The sequence below is a fragment of the Volvox carteri genome, assembly GCF_000143455.1.
Source record: "Volvox carteri f. nagariensis unplaced genomic scaffold VOLCAscaffold_7, whole genome shotgun sequence".
NCBI lineage: Eukaryota > Viridiplantae > Chlorophyta > Chlorophyceae > Chlamydomonadales > Volvocaceae > Volvox > Volvox carteri.
Window position 1 is genome coordinate 712,022 of NW_003307550.1, and position 10,833 is coordinate 722,854.

At 60.3% G+C, this 10,833-nt stretch overlaps 1 protein-coding gene across 1 annotated transcript in view; it reads right to left on the reverse strand.

Moving 5' to 3' along the window:
* Positions 1–2,041: 2,041 nt before the first annotated feature.
* The window catches only part of VOLCADRAFT_116503 (uncharacterized protein), a gene marked incomplete at both ends in the record, with an annotated part of 16,831 nt that continues 8,039 nt past the window's right edge, over positions 2,042–10,833 (reverse strand). The window contains 10 exons of the mRNA XM_002947704.1: positions 2,042–3,818; positions 3,982–4,750; positions 4,787–4,980; positions 5,388–5,524; positions 6,033–6,186; positions 6,645–6,810; positions 7,627–7,949; positions 8,447–8,989; positions 9,395–9,960; positions 10,084–10,501. Of these exons, the coding sequence (XP_002947750.1) occupies positions 2,042–3,818; positions 3,982–4,750; positions 4,787–4,980; positions 5,388–5,524; positions 6,033–6,186; positions 6,645–6,810; positions 7,627–7,949; positions 8,447–8,989; positions 9,395–9,960; positions 10,084–10,501 (5,047 nt within the window). The remainder of the gene's footprint in view (positions 3,819–3,981; positions 4,751–4,786; positions 4,981–5,387; positions 5,525–6,032; positions 6,187–6,644; positions 6,811–7,626; positions 7,950–8,446; positions 8,990–9,394; positions 9,961–10,083; positions 10,502–10,833) is intronic.

A 10,833-nucleotide genomic window follows, 5' to 3' on the forward strand; every position in this document is an offset into this window, starting at 1 on the left:
GGGTGTCACATTCGGGGAGGGCCTGGAGTCTCCTGGCCGACGGGGCAGAGAGGGGACGAGGGGAAGCCCCCAGTGCGAGTCGTCATCAACCCCTAGGTAAATCAGTTGTCGTGTCACCATCATGTGAACCCGGCATGGACGCTGTTACAGCGGCTCCTTCAGTTATATCCGGCGAAGCCTTTGAAGCAGGTAAGAGGTCCTCCAGAGAACGAACAAACGAACGAACGAAAGGAAATTAAGGGACCGGAATGGGAGTGAGGCATAAAGCGGAAGAGTGCACATGAGTGTGTCAATCACTGTCACACTGTATCACAAACAACAAACGTCACTTCACGCATTACCAACATCAGTATCCTTGTCTTTTGTGCATGTATGTATGCATGTACGTATGTGTGGTTACCCCAGGGCATACATGAGGTCACTCTCTTTGTCCTGAAAAGGTCCTGTGGGACGTTCTCAGCCCTGTTAACACACGGCACCTTTTGGCGTCAGGTTTTAATGGCGGTGTGTGTGTGTGTGTGCCGGTAGTTGGCCAATCAGTTATTGTACATGACGGACCGGCTCCTTGAGCAAACTGTTATTGGGGGTTGTTGTTGTTGGTGGGAGTGGGAGTGGAGATGGTGCATGTGTGTGGTGGGGGAGGGAGGGGTGGCAGCCTGCCAGCTCTCTGATAGCTCTCTGAGAGAGCTCAGAATTTTCTGGAGTTTAAATTCGGAAGCTGTCTTAGGGCCTATAGCCTTGTTGCTTCGCGTGCGCAGTTGGAGGTACACACTGCACGCATAGGGAAACGCGCGGGGGTGCATGCCCTCGGTCGCGCAGGAGCCCCGCACGCCCCTCCCTCCCCCACGAGGAGGAGAGTGCTTCAGCGGTCGTTCCCGTTTGGGTACGGTTAGGTGCCCCTGGCCAGCGTCAGGCCCGGATCGATATGTAACGAATACATCATGCACATTCACACACGCACACCGCTGCAAGAGACACACACATACACATATTTCGGCGATGCTCCATCCTAACGCACGTTTTTAAAAGCATTGTTTTAAAAGCACACTGCCGGGGGCACCTGTGCTTGTCGTTGCATCGCACAGGCAGCGGTAGCATGATGACCGCCTGCTGTGTCCGCTAGCCCAGGACTTGAAAAATGATATTTAGGTTCTATCTAGAAGGGACTTTAAATGCCCTCGTTGTCTGTAGTCAGTTCTAGCCGACCACCACCACCTAGCCGCCCTTCGCCACTACACCACCGCTTAATTCTACGGGCTCTTGACATCACTCTCCTAACCAACCTCCACTTTATGGCGACACATTTCAAGATACCTCCACAGAGTCTGATTGGAAAGGGGCTGGGGGTCCTGTAGGCAAATGGGGGAGGAGCTGGGGGAGGCATTGCTGCTGCTGCTGCTGCTGCTGCTGATGATGATGATGATGTCTGCGATGCCTTTGATTGCGATTTGGGGTGATTTGGTAAGTGGTGGTTGGCACAGGTGCTGGGTGGTTGGGCGGGCGGCCCGGGATGCAGTGCCTTCTGGAGAAGAGGCGGAGGGGAAGAAAGGAAAAGGGTCGCACGGTAATATTTACATTTCACTGCGCGATGTGACCGCCTCTGAAGTAAAGCAACAACAATCACATGACTCGTTAGCAAGTCGTCGCAGCGACAGAAGCCGCAACGGCCGCCAGGGATCCCACCCCCCCGATCCCCCCCTGCAGGGGCCCCCCTGGTCAACTGCCTCCCGCATCGTGATATGAAGGACTGGCTCACGAAAAAAGAAGAGTGGTTTGCAATGGACCGTCAACAAGATCTCTGTTTTATGCGGGACAGGTCTGGGTCGCACATGAGGTTGTGAACGCACATGTCCGCACCACATGCCAGCACGTGCCGCAACACCTCTACATGTGTCGCCATACGTTGATAAGAGATCAAGACAAACAAGTTCATGAAACAGCGGCAAGCAGCCCATTGCTGCGAAGCGTGCCTGCTGCATCAGAGACGGCGATGATGACAACACCAAATGGAGCACAAATAGAAATATCGCATTAGGAGCCATCAAAATTCATCCTCGCCACCGTCGACAGCCTCCAGCTCCGCTTCATCATATTCTATCTGCCCCGCCGCACCGTCCTCATCCCCAATGCCGTACTCGTCGTCATCACTGTCGCCGCCACGGCGAGCTGCTTCCCTGCCGCCGCCCGCCCCGTCGGGGCTCTGCCGGCCCTGATCTTCCCCTTCATCTGCATACAAGCCGTACGAATCTGGTCCGCCGCCGACGGCAGTGCCTCTCACGGAGGATGTAGAGCCGGTGCTGCTGCTGTCGCTGTCGGCGGCGGCGGTGGCGGCGGCGGCGGCAGGGATGCCGCCGCCCCCTGTGAGTGTTCGGCGTCCAGTGCTGTGGTACCGGTCCGCCGCGCCGCCAACGGAACGGATGCTCGTCCCTAGCGGCGACGCTCCAGTCTGGGAGCGGATGCTGGCGTTAAACATGCTACTGCCGCCCCCGCCGAGGATGCCCCCGTCGCCAGGGTTGCCGCCGCCGCCGCCGTTTGGCGACGACACCAGGGCTGATATCTCACCCCCGGCGGCGCTGTCGTCCTCCGCATACAGATCCCCTCCGTCATACTCGTCGTATTCCTCTTCTGCCACGTCTGCGGAGGGCCGGCCGCTGGACTTGGCCAGCCGACTCCGTGATGGCGGCGTCCCCTTCACGCCGCCTGTTCGGAACGACGGCGGTGGCAACAGCGATGCAGGAGGCATACCGTCGCCGCTGCCGCCGCTGCCGCCACTGCCGCCGCTGTGGCCGCCGCTGCCGCTGCTGTTACGGCCAGCGCTGCCCGACCCCGCTACTGTTGCCGCAGCCGCGCCGTCGGACCTGTCACGGAAGCCATCGCCGAAGGACGTGAACAAGGCAGGGCCGCTAGCGCTGGACACGGCCGTGGCCTCACTCAGTCGCACGGGGTTCAGCCGCGCGCTAGGCCGGCGGCCGAGTTTGCGAGACTCTAGGCCTCCCGTGCCGTACGTGTCGTACGGATCATCGTCGTCGCCAGCGGCGCCTGCTGATGCCTCTGCGCCTAAATGGGTTCCGCCGGATCGCGCAGGGCCCAACAGAGACTCCAGCGCCGGCGACGCCAGGCGCGGCACGTCGGCGGTGCTGTTCCGCGCCAGTGTCGCCGCCGTCATAGGACGAGATGACGGCACTGAGCCGGCATTGACCAGGTCGTCGTCAGGCATGCCGTACGGGTCAAACGCGCCTGCGGTGACATCATCCCGCAGAGAATCGCCGACATGTGCAGCTCGGCGCCGGCTAAAGCCGCCACCGCCACCGCCGCCGCCACCGCCGCCACCGCCGTCAACACTGCCGGCACTTCCGCCGCCGCTGCTGTCCCCATCAAGGAAGCTCAGAACCTCCGCCGCCCTGCCGCCGCCGACAGCGGGCGACATGAGCAGCGTCGACGGACGCTCGGCTAGTGCTTGGTCCTCCGAGTCGTACACGCTCCTACCGCCGGCGGCGGCCGTATCCGTCAGCCTCCGCGGCGGACCCACGGGTCGCGTCGGCTGCCTCGGTGAGTCATCGGGTAACCGTGGCGACGGTCCAACGAAGGGCATGTCGGGTAGGCGCTGAGTGAAGCCAACAGGCAGTGCGGGCAGTGGCGGTGGCGGCGGCGGCTCCGTCATCGCCAGAGAATCCTCGAGCTCGGCGGGAGGCTCGCCAGTGGCGCGGCGATTACGGCCTGCACCGCTGCCTCCAGGCGGACCACCGCTAAGCGCGTTTCCGCGGGCCGACGACGGGTATGAATCCGTCATCAGGCCGTACTGTGTGCTGGTGTCGTACCTGCATGCATGGGCATGTCACAAAGGGTGTGTGTGTGTGGGGGGGGAGACGTTTGTTCGAGGGCTGCAGCTGCCATGCCGTATGCGTAACGTTCGTGGTGCTGCGCGGTTGCGTCTTCGTGCCTGCGTGCTACGGCCAACCCCACTTGTACATACATACGTACCCTGCTCCTGAGCCGCTGCCGCCAGCGGCGCCGCCGCCAAGCTGCAGCCTCCTTGTTGGCCTTCCCCTCAGCTGGTCCAGTAGATCCGCCTCTTCCTGTAGCGATATGGACGGCCCGACGGCGGAGGCTGCGGCGACGGCGGAGTCACGCGCCGCCAGCCGCTGCGCCGCCGCCGCCGCTGCCGGCGGTCGGAGTTGCCGCTGAGGCTGCAGTGGGAAGGGGTCCGCAGCGGCAGCGGCGGCGACGCCGTCGGGCCGTCGGGACGGCTTCCGGCGTGCTGCACCCTGCAACGGCGCCTTGGCGTCAACGTACAGGTCAGGATGGGTGTCGTCGTACAGCCCGTAGTGCCCCGCCGCCTCCTGCGCACGCTGCTTCTCTGCAGCGGCGACGGTGGCGGCGGTGGCGGCCGCCAAGGATCCGCTGCGCAGGGGATCTGGCAGGCGGCGCCGCGGCGGCGGCGGCGCCGTCGCCATTGCTGCCGCCTCCCTGCCGTACGGTCCAGATCCCCAGTCCGGATCATACGGCATGTTGCGGTCCGGATAAACGGCCCCGTCATTTTGGCCGTACAGCAGCTCCGGCTCAGCGTCCGTCGGCCCCGTCGGGTAGCGGACCTTCCGATTGTACGGCGAGCTGATGCCGCCGCCGCCGCCTGCCGCGCTGACGCCACGGCCCGCCACTAACGGCGGTAGCGTACCGTTCGCCGCCACAGGCCCGCCAAAGCCAGCGGCAAAAATAATCTCCCGCCCTGCTGCAGCCGCCGCCGCCGCCGCTGCCACCGGCGCGGCCGCTGCAGATGTGACGTCACTGTATGGCAATCGTAGCCGCATGGGTAGTACACGCAGCAGCTGTACGACTTCGTCCGCGGTGACGTTGCCGTCCTTGTCTGGGGTCATCATGGCGAGATAGGCTGTAGCTATTCGGATTTCGTGCGGCTGCAAGTACGGCTGTAGCACCTGGCGAAGCACTGACGCGGCGCCGTCGCGATCCAGCAGGCCGGTCCTGCAAGCTCACGCGCATACATACATACATATATACATACATACATACATATATATACATACATACATACATATATATACATGGACATACATACGGATACGGATACGGATACGTCATGGCCCTGATGGTGGCGTGGCCGCCCCGGGATCATGCACACACGATGGATGTTCCAGATATCTCGCATGTACGGCAAGCAGTTATGGCAACCCTGTACATGGTTACGGCAGTAGCGGAGGTGACGATGAAAGCGGTGATGCTGGTTGGGAGGGAAAACGGTAATTCCTCTCCCCCATACGCACACATATACGTCATATAATATAAGCACGCACATATATATACAACACAAATTTATGTAATTAATGGTTTATTTGATTATTCGCATACACACCGCCCAGCTCTGCACCCACCCGGCCGGCCCCGCCTTGGCCACCAGTAACCACAACAGCCGCCATTCCCGCTGAAGGACTTGTGCCGTACGGTGCAGTACATCTAGAGCTCGCGCCTCCACGCGAGTCAGTGTGAGGGTTACAGGCGGGGAGGAACTCTGTACGGCAGAGGACAGGCCCAGGGCCGTGGCCGTGTAGTGCACCTGGTATGGAGTTGGGGTTCGGTGGATGGTTGGGGTGGTTGGGGTGGTTGGGGTGGTTGAGATGGTTGAGATGGTTGAGATGGTTGAGCAAGGGCTTTTTTTGGAGGTATTGGCACTGGTATATGGAAAGGACCTTCAGTTTCCAAACAAGGCGAACCTACGAGACGAACCCACACACTCCCCTTCCTTCCCGTCCCCCTCCCCGTCCTCCTATCAGCCCTGGTGCCCCTTAACGTTCGCACCTCCTTTCCCTCCTTTCCCCAGTCCCCGCTCTTCTTCTTAGCACGGGCGTATCCCCAATAAACCCACTCGCCCCAAGAAGAAGCTTCCCCCTCCCACCCCCTCCCATCCCCCCGCAGCCACCTCCCCTCTCCCCGCCGCAATGCGCCGGCACCCCTCGGCCCCTCGGCCCCCCATCCCTCGCCCCCCACCCCTCGGCCCCCACCCCCACCCCCACCCCTACCGTCTGCGTGGCCTCCCTGATCTCCCCCCACGTGATCCGCCCCGTGTCCCGGCGGTCCAGGACGGCTGCAGCGAAGGCCACCTCGCTGGCGGTGAGGCTGGCGCAGGAGGTGATGAGCTGCTGCAGCTGAGGAGGGTCCAGACCGCGACCGTCCCTGCGTGCGGGTGTGGGTGTGCGGGTGTGGGTGTGCGGGTGTGTGTATATGTGGGCCTTCAGTACCCTAAGCAAACACACAGACAAACAGACAGACGGGTGGGCTAGACAACGGCACACGGACACACATACACACACGCACACGCACATACATACATTCATACTTGCGAGCTGACCAGGAACTAAGTTGTGGCGCCGTTGATCTGCTAGATTTGGTTGGATGCTGGTGGTGAGTTGCTGAACCCAACGAATACATTCTGAAATCGGATGGGGTGAATGGATTAGGGTGCCCCTCTCGCAGGGGAGAGCAGGGAACTGCCTCGGGAAAGGGGGCCGCTGGTGAAGCTATACACCCTGTAACAACATACATACATTCACACATACATAGGGTAAAGATATGACCCCCCTGTCCCAGACATCATACATACGAACGAACGCAAGCAAAAGGTAGACCCCCACCTGTCCAGTACTTTGTACAGCGCCGCCGCACGTGCCTCCTCCGAAACCAACCTCTCCAGGGCGCTACACACCAGTACGACACCGCTACTGCTCTGACAGGGCAGCAGCCGGTTGTCAGGGTACTGCAACTTGCCCGCCAGGTCCGGGTACGGCAGCAGTAGCAGCGCTGGCGGCGGTTGCGGCAGAGGCGCGGTGCCGCCGGCCGACGCGAAGAAGGGCCCTGATGCGGCGATACATCAACGTACATACATACATACTTACACACATTGATGAGCATTACCACCCATCATGGGGTTGCAACAAGAGGACCCCTTTCTGGAGCCCTGATGGGGAACCGAAGGCTGTGTCCGACATAGACAGATATCGTAATAAAGACGCACAAGAAAAAGAAAGAATTCCACAGCATTTAATATACCTTATTGCTCGTAAGGGGGGCTTTGTACCAAACTAACCGCACTATCCGGACAGCAATGCTCTCTAGCAGTGAGACTACCACCCGGCGTTCGAGGCCCTCTGCAGCCACAGGTACTGTGGATAAGGTTCGCCAACTTCAGCCAACGTCAACCGCTACCATCACCACATCCTCCATAGTATGACCCACCTGATACCCGACAGAGTGCCCCTGCATGTGCTGTAAGCGCAGGGCAGTCCAAAACTGCACTCACATGCGTTTCGTCCTCCGCGGCATGAAGCGGCATGAGCCCCCTCTGAGTCCGCTGTTCGCACCATGATACCGGCCCACATAAGCTCTACTTGCTTCGATTGGCCTTGCTTCGATTGGCCTTGCTTCGAGTGGCCAGCAACACATATACATATATCTGTCTATAGATGTATGTATATGAGTATCTATATATATATGTGTGTATATATGTCTTTGTTTTCTGTGCACAGCTGCGGTGTGTTTCTAATATACGTACGCAAACCATTTCACCAGGTTTCCCACCCCGCACACAATATATACCCTTCCCATCCCAATCCGCACCTTCTTCCATTACTCCGCCGCCGCCGCCGCCGCCGCCTGCTCCGCCGTCAGCACCCAGTAGTCGCGGCGAAACCGCAGGCGGCGGCGGCGCATGCAACCGCACGCCGCCGCGCGGCAGTGGCGGCGGTGCCACCCCCGCCGCCTCCGCCACCGCGGCCGCCGTCGCCAGGATGTACGCGGAAGCGGTGTACAGCAGCCCCGTGACGGGATCCAGCAGGAAGGTCCTGCCGTCTGTGTGGATGTGGAAACGGAGCTCGACGATGCGGCGGTCAGGGTGGGGCCCCGGGGGCTGTGTGAGAGCGGCCTCCCGCAGGGGTGAGGACCTGCCGACAGGGCCCGGGTGGCGATGTGAAAGATGGCAGGGCAACAATTTACTGAAAAGGGCTTCCAGAGGGGAATTTTGGGAGATGGGATGGGGTTCTTTTGGGGGGCATTGTATTGATTCCGTTACCTCCCGATACACACACAGCAGTGCGAGTCGTCCCCTTGCGAAGAAGAAGAAGAAGATTTACTTTCAGGGACCAACTCCTTTTTCGGTTAGTGGTTAGTGGTTATGCCTGTGAGCTCTGGGCAGGCGCGCTGTAGCGGGGACCAGCACAACGCCCCACCACAACTGCCGCTCCTGCTCTCGCCAATCCGCCTCCGCAAAATGCCGCCCATTCAAAACCATTTTGCAACACATCACGTGTGACTTCGAGAATATATTGATGAAAAATGTATGTTTAGAATTCTTAGGTTTTTTGTTCTCCTGCAATTTTATGGTGTTCAGAGTAAAATACCAAAACACATCTATGCACGCAAATGTACGGCATATCCTCACCGTCCTCTTGCGTGCCCACTCCACCATTCTGCCTCGTCGTCCTCCGCCTCCGTCTCGGCAGCGGCAGCACCTCGCTCCGCCGCCGCCGCCGCTGCCTTTGCCGCCGCCCTCGCCGCCGCCCTGCCCTCCCGCCGCTGCTGCTTCTGCTGCCGCCGAAGCTCCCTCTCCCGTTGCTCCCTTGTCGTACGTCGAACGTTGCGCGGACTTGCGGGCTGCCGTCGATCCACAGGCAGCGACGTCTCTGCGCCACGCAAGATACCAACCAAAAACGGCCAGTCGTACATCGGTGGCGGCGGCGGCGGTGGATGAACTACATCAGCGCCGGCGGCATCAGCGCCCCCAGCCGCCGCCTGCGCTGTCCGCCGCTGGTACTGCAGCGGGTTGCCGTACGGGTTTCCGTATGGTTGTTTTGGTCCCGGCGCGGTGGCGGCAGCGCCGCCGCCACCGCCGCCGTCGGCGGCGGCGAGCTTGATGTTGAGGTAAGTAACGAGGGCGCCGATGTCGGCAGGTGAGGCCGTGTGGTTGGTCAGGTGGCTTAGAAACCTGAGGCGAGGATGTGAATCAAGGGGGCTTTTATTGAGCACAGAAGCCGGAGCCGCGACGAGGTAAATGCCGAAGGTAGTACACACAAGGCTGTGGGTGTGTTGGTGTGTGTGGCAAACACGGCACGTTGCCCCCTCCCCTCCACCTGCCCCCCTCCCCCCAACCCAGCTTCACTTCCCCTTTTTCACAAAGACCTTGCTAAAGTCCACTCCGCGCTCGCTACCCCTCCCCCATACTCTTCTCCCCACACACCACTACTCGAGCCACCCAACCGCACCATCACCTAACCCATTATCGACCACTGATGACTACAATCAACCACCATCTAACCGCCATCAACCAGAAACGACCTTATCTACCCAACCACCTGACCCACGACCAGCCGGCCAGCTAGCCACGACCCACCTGGCCAACTGCGGCTGAGTCAGCTGCACATTTCCATGCAGCTCCGAAACCCCCATCTCGTCCTCCGTGTCGCTGAAATCAGTGCTACTGCTGGAGCTGCTAGAACTGCTAGAACTGCTGCTGCTGCTGTGGTGCCTATGGTGGTGGTCTTGGTGTTGGCCGACTCCGCCCTCGCTGCTAACAGTCTGGGCGGCACTGCTGCCGCCTTCGCTTCCTGTCGGACCTCCTCCTCCCCCTCCGAGCTTTTCCCTCTCTTTTTTGTCCTTCTTCTTCTTCTTCTTCTTCTTCTCCCCCTCCTTTCCTTTGTTCTTTTCCTTTCCCTTTCCCTTATCCTTTTTTTCTTTCTCGTTCTTCTTCATCTTGGCTTCCCCACCCTCCTCTTTCTTTTCCTTATCGCGCTTATCTTTCCCGTCCTTCTCCTTTTTCGCCGCCTTCCTCCCCCCTCGTCTTCGGCCCTTGCGCCGCAGCAGGCCGCTGTACCGCACAAACGCCAGGTAGCTCTCCTCGTAGTCCCCCAGTACGACACCCGCCACGCGCGCAAGTAGCTTGTAGGCCTGGGCGTTTAGCTGCGTGACGGCGAGGAGGTGGGGCGGGTCGGCGTGTGTGTCTGTATGTGTGTTTGCGTAAAGGGACTAAGCCACGAGCGGTGCACCGATATCGTGCAGGTCCCCCCTCCCCTCTCCCCTTACCTTGCTAGCCGGGGTGTCCAAGGTGGTGCCGATCTCCTCGAACCCCATCACCACGTCGTCGGGAAACACGAGACCATCTCCGTCCAGATCAAACAACGTGGCCAGGTAGATCACCTCATTCGCGCTCAGACCGGGCAGCAAGGGGCGCAGGAAGCGGGCCAGTGCTGCGGCGTCCGCGGGCGGTGGCGGATGCGACGGAGGCGGCGCCAAGGAACGGGAATGGGAAGGACGTGATGGTGGTGGTGGTGGTGGTGGTGGTGGTGGCGGTGGTGGTGGCGGTGCGCCCATATTTGTGATTGCATGTGCCCATACTTGCTCCAGCCTTGTCTTGGATGTGCGGAGGTGGTGGTCGAGGGCGGCGAAGAGCCTGGCGACCAAGGGGGTCTCAACTCGCTCCAGACTGGCGTTGGGGAGCAGCCTGGGGGGTTGGGGAAGAAGCGTATGTATGTATGTATTCATGGTCGTGGACATTAACTGGCGCGGATGGCACACGCTTGTGGGTGGTCGGTAACTTCACCGAGGCGAAAGATAGATACCCCCAAACGATGTCTGTAAGTTTGTATAAGTTTGTATGTTTGTGCGTCCACCTTCGCTTCATCAACCTCCGCATCACCCCCGCGATACGACACTCCCTTTCTACGGCGGCGGACCTGCCAAATAGGTACAAATGCTGCTGCTGATCATAATCATCATCATCATCCTGGTGCGGCTGTTGGTTAACGGGGCTGTTGGCGGTTGCGTGACCGTGAA